The sequence below is a fragment of the Amblyraja radiata genome, chromosome 29 (assembly GCF_010909765.2).
Source record: "Amblyraja radiata isolate CabotCenter1 chromosome 29, sAmbRad1.1.pri, whole genome shotgun sequence".
NCBI classification, from domain to species: domain Eukaryota; kingdom Metazoa; phylum Chordata; class Chondrichthyes; order Rajiformes; family Rajidae; genus Amblyraja; species Amblyraja radiata.
Window position 1 is genome coordinate 30,115,436 of NC_045984.1, and position 23,762 is coordinate 30,139,197.

Sequence of the window (23,762 nt, forward strand, 5' to 3'; positions counted from 1 at the left end):
GCAGGGCAATTGCCAGACCTTTGTTGGCATTGGTAGCTGAGTGAATGAGGGATCCAGTCACCAAGCTAACCATAGCGCTGGGTGTCATCCTGGAATGGTGAGTGGCTTCGAGATGGCATCAGGAGTGGGTCTGTCAGGATCTTGAGTGGAAAGTCACTGTCGTCTGATGCCCACAAATTGCTGCCTCCTCGTCTCCGTTGTGTAACTGGGGTGGTTTATTTAAGAAACCCACTGCGTATCAGATCTTTTTTTTACCCCATTTGTTTGTCAACGTTGTGTGTCACACACAGACAGGGCAGAGCCCTGCACAACATCCTCAGTGAAGAAATACCGGCCGTGATCGATGAGATTGTTAAGGGCTTGGACACACGAGAGGCAGGAAACATGTTCCCGATGTTGGGGGAGTCCAGAACTAGGGGCCACACACAGTTTAAGAATAAGGGGTAAGCCATTTAGAACGGAGACAAGGAAACACTTTTTCTCACAGAGAGTGGTGAGTCTGTGGAATTCTCTGCCTCAGAGGGCGGTGGAGGCAGGTTCTCTGGATGCTTTCAAGAGAGAGCGAGATAGGGCTCTTAAAGATAGCGGAGTCATGGGGGATATGGGGAGATGGCAGGAACGGGGTACTGATTGGGGACGATCAGCCATGATCACATTGAATGGCGGTGCTGGCTCGAAGGGCCGAATGGCCTCTACTCCTGCACCTATTGTCTATTGTCTATAACTCACAAGGTGAATCGCTACAAATTTCGAAGGGACAGATGTCTCGGTTGAAAATTGTTATTTTTGAAAACATGTTTTTCCCCTCCCACTATGTGAGGATGGTTCAAGAAGGAACTGCAGATGCTGGAAAATCGAAGGTACACAAAAAAGCTGGAGAAACTCAGCGGGTGCAGCAGCATCTATGGAGCGAAGGAAATAGGCAACGTTTCGGGCCGAAACCCTTCTTCAGACCATGTGAAGATGGTTGACTGCTTCGATGTGTTGCTTTATCACACATTTCCGCATGGCCAGATATTTTAGATGTGTGTTTGGTTTCCCGGTAAATTGGATGGAAGGATTGGAGAGGTTGTTTTTCCATCCTCCACCCACGCAGTTACAGGTCACATTTGGACGATGTCTATAAAGGCTGCTGGGCTGAGACGTTGAGCAGGATTATTCACCCTGAAACGTCGAGTGGTACTGGTCTGAGTGTTGGATTCTGCAAACTCAAGCCTTTCCCCTCGAACCGCAGCAGATAGAAACATAGAAACATAGAAAATAGGTGCAGGAGTAGTAGGCCATTCAGCCCTTCGACCCTGCACCGCCATTCAATATGATCATGGCTGATCATGCAACTCAGTATCCTGTACCTGCCTTCTCTCCATACCCCCTGATCCCTTTAGCCACAAGGGCCACATCTAACTCCCTCTTAAATATAGCCAATGAACTGTGGCCTCAACTACCTTCTGTGGCAGAGAATTCCACAGATTCACCACTCTCTGTGTAAAAAATGATTTTCTCATCTAGTCCTAAAAGACTTCCCCCTTATCCTTAAACTGTGACCCCTTGTTCTGGACTTCCCCAACATCGGGAATAATCTTTCTGCATCTAGCCTGTCCGACCCCTTAAGAATTTTGTAAGTTTTAAAAAGATCTCCCCTCAATCTTCTAAATTCTAGCGAATACAAGCCGAGTCTATCCAGTCTTTCTTCATATGAAAGTCCTGCCATCCCAGGAATCAGTCTGGTGAACCTTCTCTGTACTCCCTCTATAGCAAGAACGTCCTTCCTCAGATTAGGAGACCAAAACTGTACGCAAAGATGCAACACCCGTCCCTATACCGCCCACCCCACCCCCCGACTTCGTCCAAGGTCCCCGACAACCCCTTCAGGTGAGGCAGATGTTCACTTGCACCTCCTCCAACCTCATCTACTGTATCCGCTGTTCCAGGTGTGGGCTCTTATACATCGGCGATCCCAAGCGCAGGCTCGGCGATCGTTTCGCTGAACACCTCCGCTCAGTCCGCCTAGTCCGACGCGATCTCCCGGTTGCGAAACACTTTAACTCCCCCTCCCATTCCCACACTGACCTTTCTGTCCTGGGCCTCCTCCACTGTCAGAGTGAGGCCCAGCGCTAATTTTGAGGAACAGCACCTCATATTTCGTTTGGGCAGCTTACACCCCAGCGGTATGAACGTTGACTTCTCCAACTTCAAGTAGCCCTTGCTTTCCCTCTCTCTCCATCCCTGGTTCTCCAACTAGGTTTACTGGCCTCCTGATTACATTTTACTCATTGCATGCCTCGTTGTCACCTTCCCCTCAGCCAACAGTGATCCATTCAGCGGTAGATAAAATTGCCGGAGAAACTCAGCGGGTGAGGCAGCATCTATGGAGCGAATGAATAGGTGACGTTTCGGGTCGAGACCCGGAAGGGTCTCGACCCGAAACGTCGCCTATTCCTTCGCTCCATAGATGCTGCCTCATCCCCATTTGAGATTCTCCAGCATTTTTGTCTATCCTTGGGGTGGAAGATTGCAACCTTCACGTGGTCGGCCCTGTTTCAACTAATTATTCTGTTGCCTAAGAAAGAACTGCAGATGCTGGAAAAATTGAAGGTGGACAAAAAATGCTGGAGAAACTCAGCGGGTGAGGCGGCATCTATGGAGCGAAGGAATAGGTGACGTTTCGGGTAGAGATCCTTCCGGGTCTCGACTCGAAACGTCACGTATTCATTCGCTCCATAGATGCTGCCTCACCCGCTGAGTTTCTCCAGCATTTTTATCTACCGCTGAATAGATCATCAACCCGAAACGTCGCCTATTCCTTCGCTCCATAGATGCTGCCTCACCCGCTGAGTTTCTCCAGCATTTTTGTCCACCTTCGATTTTTCTATTGTCACTTATTCTGCCAGATTCAGCCAGAATTATATTGGGATTACATTTATTTCGTAATAACACACATACAAGATCCATTCACTTCATGATCCATTCTCCCTCCTTCCCCCTCCTTCCGAGTCAATGCCTCGTGCCCTGGCGGAAATCAGCGAACTCAAAGTGGCCTGGGGCTACACTTGTCCCATAAACCTCTAAACCTACCCATGCACCTGTCTCTTAAATGTTATACTAACACCTGCCTCGACTACCTCCTCCAGCACCTCTTTACTCAGGCGCAGGGATAAGGGATAGCAGGGTGCACGATGGGGTGAATGGCTTTCTTAGGATTCTGATGTTCTTCGACAACACTACTCACCAGGAGAACCAGCATCTTGGGATAATAGACAATAGACAACAGGTGCAGGAGTAGGCCATTCAGCCCTTCGAGCCAGCACCGCCATTCAATGTGATCACGGCTGATCATCCCCAATCAGTACCCCGTTCCTGCCTTCTCCCCATATCCCCTGACTCCGCTATCTTTAAGAGCCCTATCTAGCTCTCTCTTGAAAGCATCCAGAGAACCTGCCTCCACCGCCCTCTGAGGCAGAGAATTCCACAGACTCACAACGCTCTGTGAGAAACAGTGTTTCCTCGTCTCCGTTCTAGATGCTTGTGGAATCTGTGGACTTCATCGCCACAGACGGCTATGGAGGTTGTCAATGGATATCCATAAGGCGGAGACTGACGGATTCTCGATTAGTACGGGTGTCAGGGGCTAGGGGGAGAAGGCAGGAGAATGGGGTTGAGAGGGAGAGATAGATCAGCCACGAATGAAACTTGACGGGCCGAATGGCCTAATTCTGCTCCAATCACATGACATTGATACGTAATGGCAGATGATTTGTCCCCCTTCCTTCCGCATTCTGTCGGCATCTGCAGGATCTACTCATCAAATGGAAAAGGTGCCAATGTTTAATGTTTTAAAGCTGGCACGCCTGCTGGGACCAGCAGAGTACAAACTCTCCCTAGAATTGGAGGCAGAACCGATCCTGTCACCAGCTACCCTGTGATTTAAACATCCTGGCGGTATTGAAAGACTCTGGGCCTCCACTGCAATGAGAGGGAACAATGTTTGATCGATCAATAAATAGTTTGGTCCAGTAAAATCAATGACAAAAGAAAACCTTAACCGACAACACAATGAGCAGTGATTTAATTTTACTTGAGATTGTCAATTAGAAACATAGAAAGTAGGTGGAGGAGTAGGCCATTCGGCCCTTCGAGCCAGCACCGCCATTCAATGTGATCAAGGCTGATCGTCCAGAAACAATACTCCGCTCCTGCTTTCTCCCCATATCCCTTGATTCCATTAGCCCTAAGAGCTAAATCTAACTCTCTCTTGAATACATCCAGTGAATTGGCCTCCACTGCCTTCTGTGGCAGAGAATTCCACAGATTCACAACTCTGGCTGAAAACGTTTATCCTCATTCTAACCAGATATATATGTGGACCTGATCAACGTTGTGATAAATCTGCTGTAATCAGAGATATTGTGCAATGTAAAATGCTTCTATTAATTAAGCAGCAAGGATTGAATATCAAAATAGGTTTCCAAATCATTTATATCGCTGTTAGAATCAATTGAGTGCTGTCTGTGATTGGAACTTATTCCCCTCTCTCCGTTATTTATACCCAGAGGCTGCCTTCTCATCGGCCACAAGGAATTGTCATCCCTGCCTGTCGTGATGGATTCAGAAGCTCTGGGAGCAAGAAGCTTCCCGATGTTGCCCACGTTCACTCCATAGGCAAGTAGCCAAGTCTCGGAGGGCAAGGTGATACAATCGGTAAGTAAGTAAGTTTATTGGCCAAGTATTCACATACAAGGAATTTGCCTTGGTGCTCCGCCCACAAGTAACAACATGACATACAGTGACAGTTATGAATGTCTCAGAAAACACTAAACATGGGTCGACTGGGCTTGTATTCACTGGGATTTAGAAGGATGAGAGGGGATCTTTTAGAAACATAAAAAATCCTTAAAGGATTGGACAGGGTAGATGCAGGAAAAATGTTCCCCGATGTTAGGGGAGTCCAGAACCAGGAGTCCCAGTTTAAGAATAAGTGGTCGGCCATTTGGGACTGAGATGAGGAAAAACTTTTTCACCCAGAGAGTTGTGAACCTGTGGAATTCTCTGCCACAGGAGGCAGAGGAGGCCAATTCACTGGACGTTTTCAAGAGAGAGTTTTAGATTTAGGTCTTGGGGCTGAAGGAATCAAGGGATGTGGGGAGAAAGCAGGAACGGGGTACTGATTTTGGATGATCAGCCATGATCATATTGAATGGCGGTGCTGACTCGAAGGGCCGAATGGCCTACTCCTGCACCTATTGTCTATGTGGAACCGACAACATGTGAATAGTGCACATGCGCCACTGTTTATAATGACATAACATAGAAACATAGAAAATAGGTGCAGGAGTAGGCCATTCGTCCCTTCGAGCCTGCACCGCCATTCAATATGATCATGGCTGATCATCCAACTCAGTATCCTGTACCTGCCCTCTCTCCATACCCCCTGATCCCTTTAGCCACAAGGGCCACATCTAACTCCCTCTTAAATATAGTCAATGAACTGGCCTCAACTACCTTCTGTGGCAGAGAGTTCCAGAGATTCACCACTCTCTGTGTGAAAAATGTTCTTCTCATCTCGGTCCTAAAGGATTTCCCCTTTATCCTTCAATGCAGCGTTGTGTGGGAAGGAACTGCAGATGCAGGTTTACACCGAAAATGCCGGAGTAACTCAGTGGGACAGGCAGCATCTCCGGGGAGAAGGAACGGGTGACGTTTCGGGTCGAGACTCAGTCTGAAGAAACGTCACCCATTCCTTCTCTCTAGAGATGCTGCCTGTGGTGCTGAGTTACTCCAGCATGTTGTGTCTATGCTCCAGTGAAGGGTATGTAGATTTTCCTTGTTCTGTTGGCTGGGCTGTGATCTCCAATTATGCAGTGTTTGGTGAGTGGTTGGCTCTTTACCAATGTTGCCGCAGTTGGCACGGAAAAGTCATTAAACAGTCTAAAAGACCAGCCTGACTCCCATGGAGAGACACAACAAAACCTCACTGGGGTGACAAGGGGTTTTGATTGAACGCCCATGTTCTTAAACCAGCTGCATAGGAAGGAACTGCAGATGCTGGCTTAAACAGAAGATAAAGACAAAATGCTGGAGTAACTCAGCGGGACAGGCAGCATCTCTGGAGGGAAGGTATGGGTGATGTTTCGGGTCGAGACCCTTCTTCAGACTAGTCAGGGCAAAGGGAAACGAGAGATTTTGGGGAAGGTGGGACCTGTACAGAAAGGATGGGTTGCACTTGAACCCGAGGGGGACCAATATCCTGGCGGGGAAATTTGCAAAGGTCACTGGGGAGACTTTAAACTAGAATGGTTGGGGCGAGGGACCCAAATAGAGAAAGCTAGTAGACAGAATGGGAGGCAGGAAGCAGAAAAGGGAAGCACTCGGACACAAGAGGAGAAAAAAAAAAAAGGAAATAAACAGAGAAGAAGAGACGGGGGGTTTCTTAAATGTGTATATTTTAATGCTAGGAGCATTGTAAGAAAGGTGGATGAGCTTAGAGTCTGGATAGACACCTGGAAGTATGATGTTGTGGCGATCAGTGAAACATGGTTGCAGGAGGGCTGTGATTGGAAACTAAATATTCCAGGATTTCGTTGCTTCAGGTGTGATAGAATTGGAGGGGCAAGAGGTGGAGGTGTTGCATTGCTAGTCAGGGAAGATATTACAGCAGTGCTTTGGCAGGATAGATTGGAGGGCTCATCTAGGGAGGCTATTTGGGTGGAACTGAGAAGTGGGAAAGGTGTAGCAACACTTATAGGGGTGTATTATAGACCGCCAAATGGGGAACGAGAATTGGAAGAGCAAATATGTAAGGAGATAGCAGATATTAGTAAGCACAAGGTAGTGATTGTGGGAGATTTCAACTTTCCACACATAGACTGGGAAACACATTCTGTAAATGGGCTGGATGGTTTGGAGTTTGTAAAATGTGTGCAGGATAGTTTTTTGCAGCAATACATAGAGGTACCTACTAGAGGAGGGGCAGTGCTGGACCTCCTGTTAGGAAATGAGACGGGACAGGTGGCAGAGGTATACGTTGGGGAGCACTTCGGGTCCAGTGATCACAATACCATTAGTTTCAATATAATTATGGAGAAGGTCAGAACTGGACCTAGGGTTGAGATTTTTGATTGGAGAAAGGCTAACTTTGATGAGATGCGAGATGATTTAAAAGGAGTGGACTGGGACATTTTGTTTTATGGGAAAGATGTCGAAGAGAAATGGTGGACATTTAAAGGGGAAATTTTAAGAGTACAGAATCTTTATGTTCCTGTTCGGTTGAAAGGAAACAGTAAAAATTGGAAAGAGCCCTGGTTTTCAAGGGAAATTGGACATCTTGTTCGGAAAAAGAGGGAGATCTACAATAATTATAGGCAGCATGAAGTAAATGAGGTGCTTGTGGAGTATAAGGAATGTAAAAAGAATCTTAAGAAAGAAATTAGAAAAGCTAAAAGAAGATATGAGGTTGCTTTGGCAAGTAAGGTAAAAGTAAATCCAAAGGGTTTCTACAGCTATATTAATAGCAAAAGGATAACGAGGGATAAAATTGGTCCATTGGAGAAACAGAGTGGGCAGCTATCTGCAGAAGCAAAAGAGATGGGGGAGATATTGAACAATTTCTTTTCTTCGGTATTCACCAAGGAGAAGGATATTGAATTATGTGAGGTAAGGGAAACGAGTAGAGTAGTTATGGATACTATGAGTTTCAAAGTAAAAGAAGTACTGACACTTTTGAAAAATATAAAAGTGGATAAGTCTCCAGGTCCTGACAGGATATTCCCTAGGACATTGAGGGAAGTTAGTGTAGAAATAGCCGGGGCTATGACAGAAATATTTCAAATGTCATTAGAAACGTGAATAGTCCCCGAGGATTGGCGTACTGCGCATGTTGTTTCATTGTTTAAAAAGGGTTCTAAGAGTAAACCTAGCAATTATAGACCTGTTAGTTTGACTTCAGTGGTGGGCAAATTAATGGAAAAGATACTTAGAGATAATATATATATGCATCTGGATAAACAGGGTCTGATTAGGAACAGTCAACATGGATTTGTGCCTGGAATATCATGTTTGACTAATCTTCTTGAATTTTTTGAAGAGGTTACTAGGGAAATTGACGAGGGTAAAGCAGTGGATGTTGTCTATATGGACTTTAGTAAGGCCTTTGACAAGGTTCCTCATGGAAGGTTGGTTAAGAAGGTTAAACTGTTGGGTATAAATGCAGGAATAGCAAGATGGATTCAGCAGTGGCTGAATGGGAGAAGCCAGAGGGTAATGGTGGATGGCTGTTTGTCGGGTTGGAGGCAGGTGACTAGTGGGGTGCCTCAGGGATCTGTGTTGGGTCCTTTGTTGTTTGTCATGTACATCAATGATCTGGATGAAGGGATGGTAAATTGGATTAGTAAGTATGCAGATGATACCAAGATAGGGGGTGTTGTGGATAATTAAGAGGATTTCCAAAGTCTACAGAGTGATTTAGGCCATTTGGAAAAATGGGCTAAAAGATGGCAGATGGAGTTTAATGCTGATAAATGTGAGGTGTTACACCTTGGCAGGACAAATCAAAATAGGACGTACATGATAAATGGTAGGGAATTGAAGAATACAGTTGAACAGAGGGATCTGGGAATAACCGTGCATAGTTCCTTGAAGGTGGAATCTCATATAGATAGGGTGGTAAAGAAAGCTTTTGGTATGCTAGCCTTTATAAATCAGAGCATTGAGTATAGAAGCTGGGATGTAATGTTAAAATTGTACAAGGCATTGGTGAGACCAAATCTGGAGTATGGTGTACAATTTTGGTCGCCCAATTATAGGAAGGATGTCAACAAAATAGAGAGAGTACAGAGGAGATTTACTAGAATGTTGCCTGGGTTTCAACAACTAAGTTACAGAGATAGGTTGAATAAGTTAGGTCTTTATTCTCTGGAGCGCAGAAGGTTAAGGGGGGACTTGATAGAGGTCTTTAAAATGATGAGAGGGATAGACAGAATTGATGTGATCAAGCTTTTCCCTTTGAGAATAGGGAAGATTCAAACAAGAGGACATGACTTCAGAATTAAGGGACAGAAGTTTAGGGGTAACATGAGGGGGAACTTCTTTACTCAGAGAGTGGTAGCGGTGTGGAATGAGCTTCCAGTGGAAGTGGTGGCGGCAGGTTCGTTGGTATCATTTAAAAATAAATTGGATAGGCATATGGATGAGAAGGGAATGGAGGGTTATGGTATGAGTGCAGGCAGGTGGGACTAAGGGAAAAAAGTTGTTCGGCACGGACTTGTAGGGCCGAGATGGCCTGTTTCCGTGCTGTAATTGTTATATGGTTATATAGACGGTGATGAGGAGAGATATAGAACAAATGAAGGGTTTGGACAGGAGGCAGGAAACATGTTCCCGATGTTGGGGGAGTCCAGAGCCAGTTTAAGAATAAGGAGTAAGCCATTTAGAATGGAAACGAGGAAACACTTTTTTTCACGGAGAGTGGTGAGTCTGTGGAATTCTCTGCCTCAGATGGTGGTGGAGGCAGGTTCTCTGGATGCTTTCAAGAGAGAGCTAGATAGGGCTCTTAAAAATAGCGGTCAGGGGATATGGGGAGAAGGCAGGAACGGGGTATTGATTGTGGATGATCAGCCATGATCACATTGAATGGTGGTGCTAGCTCGAAAGGCCAAATGGCCTACTCCTGCACCTATTGTCTATTGTCTATTGAATAGAGGGGTGTGGGCCAAATGCAGGCAGGCAGGACCAGTGTCGATGGGGAATGTTGGTCGGTACGGGGAAGTTGGGCCGAAGGGCCTGTCTCCATGCTGTATGACTCTCTGGCAGATGTGTCAACTTATTTGAGCAACTTACTGCAACCGCCCCTCAAGTGATGGTCAGCATCGAGGAGCTAGATGAAAATCCCAAAGTATGATTCCTTATTTATTCATCTGCTTATTAACTTGCATTCAATTTCTATACAACTGGAAAACTTTCCATTGGAAAACAAAAACAAGACTATTTTTAATTTTAATTCAGTTCAGTTCAGTTTATTGTCACGCGTACCGAGGTACAGTGGAAAGATTTTGTTGCGTGCTAACCAGTCAGCAGAAAGACCTGATTACAATCAAGCCATTTACAGTGTATAGACACATGGGAAGGGAATAACTTTTAGTGCAAGGTAAAGCCAGCAAAGTCTGATCAAAGATACCAATGATACATAGATACATAGAAAATAGGTGCAGGAGTAGGCCATTCGGCCCTTCGAGCCTGCACCGCCATTCAATATGATCATGGCTGATCATCGAACTCAGTATCCTGTACCTGCCTTCTCTCCATGCCCCCTGATCCCTTTAGCCACAAGGGCCACATCTAACTCCCTCTTAAATATAGCCAATGAACTGGCCTCAACTACCTTCTGTGGCAGAGAATTCCACAGATTCACCACTCTCTGTGTAAAAAATGATTTTCTCATCTCGGTCTTAAAGGATTTCCCCCCTATCCTTAAGCTGTGACCCCTTGTCCTGGACTTCCGCAACTTCAGGAACAATCTTCCTGCATCTAGCCTGTCCAACCCCTTAAGAATTTTGTAAGTTTCTATAAGATCCCCCCTCAATCTCCTAAATTCTAGCGAGTACAAGCCGAGTCTATCCAGTCTTTCTTCATTGAAAGTCAATGAGGTAGATGGTAGTTCAGGACCTGCTCTCTGGTTGTGGTAGGATGATTCAGTTGCCTGATAACAGCTGGGAAGAAACTGTTCCTGAATCTGGAGGTGTACGTTTTTACACTTCTGTACCTTTTGCCCGATGGGAGAGGGGAGAAGAGGGAGTGGCCAATTTGAAGGCCCTCAAAGTGTAATATTCTCTAGCTAGCTCAGACTAGGACTAGGCCTTTCCCCAAACTGAAGCAATTAAAGTAATTTTTCTTCATCGGTTTTCCTCATGCTGCTTTTCATAATAATTTATGAATTAAAAATGAGATGGTCTGAAAATAATATTCTAGCCTCTGATATCCTTCAAAGGGCCTTTTTTTTTACTGCTTCGACTCTCTGCGCAAAAACACTGAAGAATGTTTGACTTCAAAGACATCTTCTGAGAAGTACCTCGGGATTGAAGATGAGTTACTTTCAGGGGTAGAAGCTGTCCGATTGTGAATCTTTTTAACGTGAGGTGTCTATAGTACATCAGCCACCACACATCCAAGATGGAGCCCTATCCAATCCACCAGAGGTGCTGCCTGACCCGCTGAGTTACTCCAGCACTTTGTGTTTTTTTCTAATCCGGCCTCTGCAGTTCCTTGCATCTCAGTAAAAAGAGAAATGTTTCAAGTCTGAGACCTGGGACTGAGCCAGAACTGGGGAAGACAGAACACAATTAGATGCACAGAGTCTCTTGCCCAGAGTATGTGAATCGAGGACCAGAGGACATCAAGGTTTAAGGTTTCTTTGCAATCTGAGGGATAATCATTTCACACAAAGGGTGGGTGGTGTATGGAACAAGCTGCCAGAGGAGGTAGTTGAAGCAGGGACTATTGCAGCGTTTAAGAGACAGTTAGACAGGTACATGGATTGGACTGGTGTGGAAGGATATGGGCCAAACGCAGGCAAGTGGGACTAGTGTAGCTGGGACATTGTTGGCCGGTGTGGGCAAGTTGAGCCATAGGGCCTGTTTCCACACTGTATCACTCCATGACTCTAATTGCTCTGGCCAGCCCCTTCCCTCACCTTCACTGCTGCTGCAAACTCACTCCATCTGCCTCTTCCCTAACTCTGACCAAGGGTCTCGGACTCAAAGCGTTAACAGTGTCTCTGCTGCTGCTGTGGTGTTTCAGCATTTTTGGTTCCAATTTCAGTTTTCCAACATCTGCGGTGAATTTTTGTTTTCATTTAGTCTTGATGAGTAGACAGATAATGATGACAATTTGCAGCCTGAATTTTAAATGCCTTTCTTTTTTTAGTGACAGATACACCTGCTGCGTGAAGCCTGCATTTACACAAGTTGTTTCAGACTATAAAGGGGCTTCGTCAGTTAGTGAAGGGAGGGACGTGGGTCACGTTTCTGTTCATGCTTGCTTCATCACGTCTGAAACATACATAGAAACATAGAAATTAGGTGCAGGAGTAGGCCATTCCGCCCTTCGAGCCTGCACCGCCATTCAATATGATCATGGCTGATCATCCAACTCAGTATCCCGTACCTGCCTTCTCTCCATACCCTCTGATCCCCTTAGCCACAAGGGCCACATCTAACTCCCTCTTAAATATAGCCAATGAACTGGCCTCGACTACCCTCTGTGGCAGGGAGTTCCAGAGATTCACCACTCTCTGTGTGAAAAAAGTTCTTCTCATCTCGGTTTTAAAGGATTTCCCCCTTATCCTTAAGCTGTGACCCCTTGTCCTGGACTTCCCCAACATCGGGAGCAATCTTCCTGCATCTAGCCTGTCCAACCCCTTAAGAATTTTGTAAGTTTCTATAAGATCCCCTCTCAATCTCCTAAATTCTAGAGAGTATAAACCAAGTCTATCCAGTCTTTCTTCATAAGACAGTCCTGACATCCCAGGAATCAGTCTGGTGAACCTTCTCTGCACTCCCTCTATGGCAATAATGTCCTTCCTCAGATTTGGAGACCAAAACTGTACGCAATACTCCAGGTGTGGTCTCACCAAGACCCTGTACAACTGCAGTAGAACCTCCCTGCTCCTATACTCAAATCCTTTTGCTATGAAAGCTAACATACCATTCGCTTTCTTCACTGCCTGCTGCACCTGCATGCCCACTTTCAATGACTGGTGTACCATGACACCCAGGTCTCGCTGCATCTCCCCTTTTCCTAGTCGGCCACCATTTAGATAATAGTCTGCTTTCCTGTTTTTGCCACCAAAATGGATAACCTCACATTTATCCACATTATACTGCATCTGCCAAACATTTGCCCACTCACCCAGCCTATCCAAGTCACCTTGCAGTCTCCTAGCATCCTCCTCACAGCTAACACTGCCCCCCAGCTTAGTGTCATCCGCAAACTTGGAGATATTGCCTTCAATTCCCTCATCCAGATCATTAATATATATTGTAAATAGCTGGGGTCCCAGCACTGAGCCTTGCGGTACCCCACTAGTCACTGCCTGCCATTGTGAAAAGGACGCGTTTACTCCTACTCTTTGCTTCCTGTTTGCCAGCCAGTTCTCTATCCACATCAATACTGAACCCCCAATGCCGTGTGCTTTAAGTTTGTAAACTAATCTCTTATGTGGGACCTTGTCGAAAGCCTTCTGGAAGTCCAGATACACCACATCCACTGGTTCTCCCCTATCCACGCTACTAGTTACATCCTCGAAGAATTCTATAAGATTCGTCAGACATGATTTACCTTTTGTAAATCCATGCTGACTTTATCCAATGATTTCACCACTTTCCAAATGTGCTGCTATCCCATCTTTAATAACTGACTCTAGCAGTTTCCCCACTACCGATGTTAGACTAACTGGTCTGTAATTCCCCGTTTTCTCTCTCCCTCCCTTCTTAAAAAGTGGGGTTACGTTTGCTACCCGCCAATCCTCAGGAACTACTCCAGAATCTAAAGAGTTTTGAAAGATTATTACTAATGCATCCACTATTTCTGGAGCTACTTCCTTAAGTACTCTGGGATGCAGCCCATCTGGCCCTGGGGATTTATCGGCCTTTAATCCATTTAATTTACCCAACACCACTTCCCGGCTAACCTGGATTTCACTCAATTCCTCCAACTCCTTTGACCCGCGGTCCCCTGCTATTTCCGGCAGATTATTTATGTCTTCCTTAGTGAAGACGGAACCAAAGTAGTTATTCAATTGGTCCGCCATATCCTTGTTCCCCATGATCAACTCACCTGTTTCTGACTGCAAGGGACCTACATTTGTTTTAACTAATCTCTTTCTTTTCACATATCTATAAAAACTTTTGCAGTCAGTTTTTATGTTCCCTGCCAGTTTTCTTTCATAATCTATTTTTCCTTTCCTAATTAAGCCCTTTGTCCTCCTCTGCTGGTCTCTGAATTTCTCCCAGTCATCCGGCATGCTGCTTTTTCTAGCTAATTTGTACGCATCATCCTTCGCTTTGATACTATCCCTGATTTCCCTTGTTATCCACGGATGCACTACCTTCCCTGATTTATTCTTTTGCCAAACTGGGATGAACAATTTTTGTAGTTCATCCATGCAGTCTTTAAATGTCTTCCATTGCATATCCACCGTCAACCCTTTTAGAATTAATTGCCAGTCAATCTTGGCCAATTCACGTCTCATACCCTCAAAGTTACCTTTCTTTAAGTTCAGAACCATTGTTTCTGAATTAACAATGTCACTCTCCATCCTAATGAAGAACTCAACCATATTATGGTCACTCTTGCCCAAGGGGGCACGTACAACAAGACTGCTAACTAACCCTTCCTCATTACTCAATACCCAGTCTAAAATAGCCTGCTCTCTCGTTGGTTCCTCTACATGTTGATTTAAGTCATTCTCTGCTTTATTAGTACCCAATGACTTGGCCTCCACAGCCATGTGTGGCAATGAATTCCACAGATTCACCACCCTCTGATTAAACTTCCTGCTCATCTCCTTTCTAAAGGTGCACCCCTTTTATTCTGAGGCTGTGCCCTCTAGTCCTAGACTCTCCCACTAGTGGAAACATCCTTTCCACACCCACTCTATCCAGGTCTTTCACCATTCTGTAAGTTTCAATGAGGTACCCCCTCATCCTTCTAAACCCCAGTGCCGTCAAACGCTCATCATATGTTATCATAGTCTTGTGTACGAAGGAAGTGCAGATAGATGCTGGTTTACACCGAAGATTGACACAAATTGACAGAGAAAATCAGCGGGTCAGACAGCATCTCTGGAGAAAAGGAATAGGTGACGTGTTGTGTTGAGACCCTTCTTCAGACCAACCGTGTAGTCTTGTTCTTTGGAGGGAGGGAGGCCTGTGCATCTGGGGCTCCAGCCTGTAGTCTGTCACACAGTTTGATTCCCGAGTCAGTGTTGGCTTGCCACAGGGTAATAATTCTCTTCTCGACATCAGTACCTGCTTGTACAGCATCACCACGCCATCGTAATGTATTTGACAGCTTGGAGCAGATCTTGGCAGAGATCTGAAGGACAGACAGTTGTTCCCTTTCGCCTTCCCTCAAACGATGACAGCCGCTGGCTGGATCTCGGACTGCATCATTGGACCCTCATCTTCCGATATGCGGCAAACGCGGGCGGTTGGGACTAGCGTAGCTGGGACATGTTGGTAGATGTGGGCAAGCTGGGCCGAAGGGCCTGTTTCCACGCTGTATCACTCTATGACTCTAATTGCTCTGGCCAGCCCCCTCCCTCACCTTCACTACTACTGCAAACTCAACAACCTTTACCTCATCTCTAACTCTGACAAACATAAAGTCTCCGACTTAAAGCGTTAACCGTGTCTCTGTCTGCTGTTGCTGTTGAGTTTCAGCATTTTTTTGTTCCTGTTTCAATTTTCCCATTAGGCCGTCGACTTCCGTTTAATTTTGCGACACTTCAATTATTTTCCACACCTCTAATCGAATTGAAATGGATCGTCTCAGGTGCTCCCTCTTTGCCAGTTGTCCCGTAGGCACGTCAGTCCTTGGGAAGGCTGTTTGAATTCGTCCAAAGGGCAGCTCTAATCCTGGGCCCCGTACCTCTGGTGCCCATGCACAATGGGGACATGGAATAAAAAGGACATAACATTAGCATCTGTCAGAGAGTTGTGGATCTGTGGAGTTCTCTGCCTCAGAGGGCGGTGGAGGCAAGTTCTCTGGATGCATTACAGAGAGGGCTAGATAGGGCTCTTAAAAATAGCGGAGTCAGGGGATATGGGGAGAAGGCAGGAATGGGGTACTGATTTGGGATGATCAGCCATGATCACATTGAATGGCGGTGCTGGCTCGAAGGGAACCGTGAGATGGAAGCCAACAAGCCCGGCCACTGCTCATCCTGAAGATCAAGAAGATCATAGAGGGAGTACAGAGTACAGAGAAGGTTCACCAGACTGATTCCTGGGATGTCAGGACTTTCATATGAAGAAAGACTGGATAGACTCGGCTTGTACTCGCTAGAATTTAGAAGATCTTATAGAAACGTACAAAATTCTTAAGGGGTTGGACAGGCTAGATGCAGGAAGATTGTTCCAGATGTTGGGGAAGTCCAGAACAAGGGGTCACAGTTTAAGGATAAGGGGGAAATCTTTTAGGACCGAGATGAGAAAAAAAATATTTCTCACAGGGAGTGGTGAATCTGTGGAATTCTCTGGCACAGAAGGTAGTTGAGGCCAGTTCATTGGCTATATTTAAGAGGGAGTTAGATGTGGCCCTTGTGGCTAAAAGTAAGAATCAGGGGGTATGGAGAGAAGGCAGGTACAGGATACTGAGTTGGATGATTAGCCATGATCATATCGAATGGCGGTGCAGGCTCGAAGGGCCGAATGCCCTACTCCTGCACCTATTTTCTATGTTTCTATGTTTCTCTCATTGAACTTGCTGACACACTTAGCCCAGTGTCCATTCATGGCGGCATTATTATTTGTGAGTTTATGACTGAGCTGTGCGATAGATGTTGAGCTTGGCTGTCGTGCCACCACTCCCTCTGGGACCGCCCACAGTGACCTTGGCTCCAGATCTCACTCTACTTCAGTGCACTGAGTCACAGTGTGTAACGCTCTGCCACTTCACAACACAACAAATGTCCGCAAATCACTCAGTCTTAAACATCGGATAGACACAGAAAGCTTCTTCGGAAGGGTCCCGACCCGAAACGTCACCCATTCCTTCTCTCCGGAGATGCCGCCTGTCCCGCTGAGTTACTTCAGCTTTTTGTGTCTATCTTCGGTTTAAACAAACGTCTGAAGTTCAATTCCGACACGGTCCTATACATTAATGGATCCTTTTCTTTCATCACTTCTGTTTTCTCGTTGTGTTCTAAAACTGAAACTAAAAGCGGAAACAGTCGCTCGGCCCATAGGTTCCGTGCCAACCAGCGGTCTCCGTTACACCAGCACCACCCTACACAAGTTTTACCAAAGCCAATTAGAACTACAAAATTCTCTCCCTAAATTTCATTGCCACCTTACCTTCCCTTCAATGAGCCTTTAGACGTTAGATTTTAGAAATACAGCCTAGAAGTAGGTCCTTCGGCCTTCCGTGTCCATGGCAACCAGCCATCATCCCGCGCACTAACACATCCTACACACTAGGGGCGATTTACAAGTTTTACCAAAGCCAACTAACCCACAGACCTGTGCGTCTTTGGAGTGTGGGTGAAAACCCACGCGGTCACGGGGAGAACGTACAAACTCCATATAGACAGCAACTCTACCGCTGCGCCACCGTGACGCCCAAAACTAAAAGAGGGGCAGGATTAAATGTGATTTCCCAATTGACAATAATGAAAGTAAAATATATACTTTAATGTTGCTTCAATGAGGCAACTTAGTTGTCCATTCAACTCCTTGCCATCGTAGTGGGAAATGTGTAAGCATCATAGATCATACAGTGTGAGAACAGGCCCTTCGGCCCAACTAGCCCAGGCTGGACCACAGGCCCCATCTTTGGTGTTTAGGACCCAAGTTTCTTGGAAGGCGGTTTCATTAATTTGATTAACTTATTAACTTTATTGGATTGATTTTAATCGAACATTTCCTTTACTTATGGTAACAAATGTTCAATTAAAATGGTCAATGTTAAATTTGTGCCTTGAGAAAGGAGATGAGGAGGAATTTCTTTAGCCAGAGGCTGGTGAATCTGTGGGATTCTTTGCCACAGAAGGCTGTGGAGGCCAAGTCATTGGGTATTTTTAAGGCGGAGATTGATAGATTCTTGATTAGTATGGGTGTCAGGGGTCAGAAGGCAGGAACGGGGTACTGATTGGGGATGATCGGCCATGATCACATTGAATGGCTCGAAGGGCCGAATGGCCTACTTCTGCACCTATTGTCTATTATCTATTGTTATGGGGAGAATGGAGTTGAGAGGGAAAGATAGATCAGTCATGATCGAATGACGGAGTAGACTTGATGGGCTGAATGGCCTATTTCTGCTCCTATTACTTATGAAAATCCTTGTGTTTATTGACCAACGTCAATTGCCGTCCACTTTCACCCATGGGTAATGTGATGGAAGAAATTGTCAACTGTGCTAAGAGGCAACACTTATCAATAACCAGTTTACCGATGGCCATTTTAGGATCTGCCAGGATCATTTTGTTTGAGAACTCATCACACCCTGGCTTCAAACATTGGCAAAAGCTCAACATGCTAGAGATGGGATTAACAATTACCTGGTCTGTAAAACACTATTTAAACATTTTCATCTTCATGTCCATACCCCTCTAACCCCTCCTCGGGGACTTTCCCCTGCAACCGCAGGAGATGCAACACTTGTCCCTATACCTCCCCCCTCGACTCCATCCAAGCACCCAATCAGTCTTTCCAGGTGAGGCAGAGGTTCACCTGCACCTCCTCCAACCTCATCTACTGTATCCGCTGTTCAAAGTGTCAACTTCTCTACATCGGCGAGACCAAGCGCAGGCTCGGCGATCGCTTCACTGAACACCTCCGCTCAGTCCGTAATAACCAACCTGATCTCCCGGTGGCTCAGCACTTCAACTCCCCCTCCCATTCCCAATCCGACCTTTCTGTCCTGGGCCTCCTCCATTGCCAGAGTGAGGCCCAGCGCAAATTGGAGGAACAGCACCTCATATTTCGCTTGGGTAGTTTACGCCACATTGACTTCTCTAATTTTAGATAGCCCCCTTGCTTTCTCCCTCCTTCCCCTCCCCCTTCTCAGTTCTTCCACAAGTCCTACTGTCTCCGCCCACTTCCCATCTTTTTCCCACCCCCCCCTCCCGACAACAGTCTGAAGAAGGGACTCGACCCGAAACGTCGCCTATTCCTTCTCTCCATAGATGCTGCCTGACCCGCTGAGTTTCTCCAGCATTTTGCGTCTAAATCTGTTATATCCATGTATCTGTCCAATTGCCTCTTAAACATTGTGATACCTCCTCTGGCAGCTCATTCCACACACCCTCCAACCTTGGTGTGAAAAAGTTACCCCTCAGATTCCTATAAAATCCTTCCCCCTTCACCGCATACCTATGCCCACTGGTTCTCGATTCGCCTGCTCTGGGCAAGAGACTCTGTGCCTATTACTTAATGTAAATAATACAAAGTATATTCCTTTGATGAAGGTCAGTTAATTATAGGCTGGCAAGCAGTTAATGTGCTGTTTGATATATCGGTCTGGGTTCAATTAATTGCTTTCTCCAAAGATACTTTAGAAGAATTGGAGAGATACGTGGTGTCCTGCCATTGTCTACAACACTGTGGGATATTTCTGTACACCGCCTATGGCCAGTCGAGTGAAGGGGCGGTGTACAGAAATGTCTAGTGATTGAGCTCAAATGAGACATTGACGGAACAGATATTGCGAGGAGTGTGGTGTGTAATACCAAGCAAACAGCGCTATGATGTGTCTGCCAGCTGTACGAAGCAGTCAAACCATGTGGCAACCGGGAACATCCTAGCTCAAGAAACTGTAGATGCTGGAATCTTGAATAAAAAGCAATGCTGGAGGAACTCAGCAGCTTAAGCAGCATCGGTGGAGAGAGCGAGGACAGACTATGGGCCTGTCCCACATAGGCGATTTTTTGGGCGACTGCTACAAAATTTTCAACATGTTGAAACATTATCGGCGACAGATGCGACAATTTTTGTTGTCGTAGGTTGTGAGCAGGTGTCGTAGGTGAATTCCATTAAAACTAGTCCCTGGCATTCGCCTAAAGAGTCGCCTAAGTGGGACAGGCCCTTAAGTTTCGGTTCAGGTTCCTTCCTCAGACTGATGCCAACTCATTGATAGCTGGCTTCTTCTCTCCAGGGATGCAAGCTTCTTTCTCGTAAAGCGATTTGCTGTGTGAGGAGGTTATTATTTATCTTTAGTTTTGAACCAGGACATCTGAAGATTCAAAGTTTAATATAGTAATTGTGCTGATACTGACTCCAACCAACCTCGTAATGAATATCATCCATTCCGGAGGTTTTATTTTTCTGATGCCATTTAAACTTCACTTGGATTTTAATCACTTCAATGTAAAAGTAATTGGGAATGGGGAGCATTGGAACAAACATTTGCCCTCGGTACATATTAACTGTAATATAATAATTTATGCATGTTGGTAGGTGCAATCAAGACAAAGATCTTTTTGTCATTGTTGTGTTATGAACACCACAGCAAATACTATGTACTCTCAAGATCACATTAAATTGAATATTATTGCTTAAATATATAGTTATTGGATTTTCCATTTTGGAAAAGTCCCAGCTGAGAGGTAACCAGCAAATTACTAAAAACTATTGAGGGTGAAAATGACTTCAGGACAGTTTGTTAGGAAAATGAAGGAAATTGTAACAGAATACTTGTACAGCTGAGTGAGTAAAATGTTATTGATGAGAAATTGTGTTCAACCAATTGATGACTTCTTTGACAAAGTAACTAACGTGTTAGATAACAAGGAAGCCAATGGATGTATTGTGCCCCATAAAAGATTACCGCATTAGATAAGCACCTGTGGACTTGAACGGAGTAGGTTAAGTCCAGGGGGTCAGATATGGGGCTTTATGTGTGGGCCAGATATATTGTCAGCGCAGAGGGGCTAGGAGCAAGGCCAAGTGTGCATCCAGAGTCAAGGTCTGGAATAGTATTAGGTGTGCAGACAAAGCTGGGACCATGGAAGTGTTCAGCACTGGGAACCTAAGCAGGTAAGCAGTTATGATCAGGGTAGAATAGGGGGCCAGGTGTAAGGCTGGACTCAGGGTCAGGAATGAGAGATGGTATGCAACTGGAGTCAGGGCCAGGAGTAGTACCAGGTGTGCAGTGAGACCCAGGTTGGTCAACACGGGCCAAGTGCTTCATTATAATCTGATTTCCATACATGTGTGGGCCATATCTGACCCCTTGGACTAAGGTCATTCATGTGCTGCACCTGTTGATCAGAGCCTGGCTCTACGGTGGAATGTAATTAGGAATGTAATTTAGCCAAACCTTATTCATAGCTAATCCAATTTAAAGCATAAATATTGCATTCAAGTGTGAGTTAAAAAGGCTCGCTACAGTATGCACCAGATTGCACAATTTCAAGCTGAAAAATGCAAAAGCTCCATACCCTCCCCCCTCCCTCAGGCTTGGTCTCTCACAATTTCCCACTCCCAACTCTCACCCAATGTTGGCAGCCCTGGAACAAGTGTGATCATTGGTGATGATTGGTTAGCATGGACTCGGTGGGGCCAAAGGGCCTCTCCAAACTAAAACACACTAAGCTAAAGGTCACGAGTTCTGCAGCAATCCTGAAAGAGTTAACTGTTTTGTTTGTGGTTTTTGCAGAGGGGGAGGAGTTGTCTGCTGGTGAGACCCAGGCGGCCTGATGCCAAGTCAACGGTGACCCAGGCAGCTTGAGGACAAGCGCACGCTCTCATCTTCACATTTAGAAGAGCTGATCGTAAATCAGGCGGCGAAAGGAGCGGGCGATGGGCGATGCCGCCGCCATGAATGACGTGTCCACGGTGGACGATGAGCTGTTGGCGTCCACCGCCACCTACCTTGCCGGGGACTCCGCCTACTCAGTCCCCATGGGAGCCGAGCAGAAAACCGTCTTTGTCTTTGTCATTTTCCTCCTCATTTTCTTGATCATCCTGGTGGTGCGATGTTTCCGGATATTGCTGGACCCCTACAGCAGGATGCCGGCGTCCTCCTGGTTGGACGGCAAGGATGGGCTGGAGAGGGGTCAGTTTGACTACGCCTTGGTGTGAGGCCAGGAGTGAGAAGCTGCTGTTGACCTCGCTCTGCCGCCCGCTGACCCTACTGTCTCATCTTCACAATGTCATCCTCTCCTGTATATTTTTTAAGAGGCGTTCTGCGCTGTACAGTACAATAATAGACAATAGACGATAGCTGCAGGAGTAGGCCATTCGGCCCTTCGAGCCATTCGATGTGATCATGGCTTATCATCCCCAATTCATCTGTCACATGTACCGAGGTACAGTATCACTATACATAAGCACTTAGATACATCTTAGATAAGTATCTCAGATACAATACAAGTGTACAGCAGTAGTACACTGAGGCAAACAATAGACAATAGACAATAGGTGCAGGAGTAGGCCATTCGGCCCTTCGAGCCAGCACCGCCATTCAATGTGATCATGGCTGATCATCCCCAATCAGTACCCCGTTCCTCCCAGTTCCCCATATCTCCCTGACTCCGCTATCTCTAAGAGCCCTATCTAGCTCTCTCTTGAAAGTATCCAGAGAACCGGCCTCCACTGCCCTCTGAGGCAGTGAATTCCACAGACTCACAACTCTCTGTGAGAAAAAGTGTTTCCTCGTCTCCGTTCTAAATGGCCTACCCTTTATTCTTAAACTGTGTGGCCCCTGGTTCTGGACTCCCCCAAAATCGGGAACATGTTTCCTGCCTCCAGCGTGTCCAAACTCTGAATAATCTTATACGGTGTCTCATTCTTTTGAGTTTGCTGCCAGTTGTTGGAACAGCACTGGTGTGTAATGTGAGAGTCAGCGAGTTACCCAGTGATCTCAGCTCGTGACCCAAGGCAGGGTCTCCACTTCCAGTTCCTACGACTGGAGCTGCCTGGTCAACTGATGACCCCCCCCCACCCTTCCCCCATTATAATTACTGATTGTATGCCTCGTTCTCACCTTCCCCTCAGCTACCACTGTCTGAAGAAGGGTCTTGACCAGAAACGTTACCTATTCCTTTTCTCCGGAGATGCTGCTTGACCCGCTGAGTTGCTTTTTGTGTCCATCTTCAATGTACCATTCTGCATTTCATTAATCATCGATCCCCTTTTAGTTTAGTTTGGTTTGGTTTAGTTTTAGAGATACGGCGCCGAAAAAGGCCCTTCGGCCCACCACCGACCCACGTACATTAACACTATCCCTCTACACACCAGAGACAATTAACACTTATACCAAGCCAATTAACCTGCAAACCTGTACGTTTTTGGAGTGTGGGAGGAAACCGAAGATCTCGGAGAAAACCCACGCAGGTTACGGGGAGAACGTACAAACTCCGTACAGACAGCAGCTGCAGTCGGGATCGAACTCGGGTCTCCGGCGCTGCAAGGCGGCAACTCTACCGCTGCGCCACTCGTATCATGCCGCCCGTTTTGATCTGTGTTTTCACACCTTACCCTTCCATATCTCTGTGTTTCCCTCTCCCCTGACTCTCAGTCTGAAGGAGGGTCTCAACCCGAAACATCACACGTTCCTACACTCCAGAGATGCTGCCTGTCCCGCTGAGTTACTCCAGCATTTTGTGTCTGGATAGAAACAGCTGTTTTATTTCAGGGCAGGGCTGTAAGATCGCAGAAACGAGCAAACTACGCCAGGTTCTTTGAACACGTGGGTGGTCCGAAAGCTTTACAAAGCGGCTGAGTTATTGCAATTGGTATTATTTGAGAAATTGTTGCAGTTTCACTTTAAAAAAAAAACCCTACTTTGTTTTATTAGCGGTGGCATACATTGCCTTTACTTAACATGTCACACAAACATTACCAGAGCCATCTGAGACTCTGCAGGCAGGCGGAGGGAGGGAGTTTCCAAGTTACTCAATTTTCCTGTAGTGGAAAAGCAAACTGGATAATTAATTGGTGACATTTCTAGTTAAACTGGAATAAGAAATGGGCCTAATATACATACAACTAATGGGGATTAATTATACCCTCATCATCCTCAGCACTGATTAGACATATTCTCCGTGT

General features: G+C 45.9%; 1 protein-coding gene across 1 annotated transcript in view; it reads left to right on the forward strand.

Annotated features, from left to right (window-relative positions):
* The window catches only part of ctxn1 (cortexin 1), a 23,017-nt gene extending 1,016 nt beyond the window's left edge, over window positions 1–22,001 (forward strand). Inside the window, exons 2-3 of the mRNA XM_033047125.1 lie at window positions 4,551–4,698; window positions 21,370–22,001. Of these exons, the coding sequence (XP_032903016.1) occupies window positions 21,513–21,794 (282 nt within the window). The 5' untranslated portion in view covers window positions 4,551–4,698; window positions 21,370–21,512 and the 3' untranslated portion in view covers window positions 21,795–22,001. The remainder of the gene's footprint in view (window positions 1–4,550; window positions 4,699–21,369) is intronic.
* The last annotated feature ends 1,761 nt before the right edge of the window (window positions 22,002–23,762 follow it).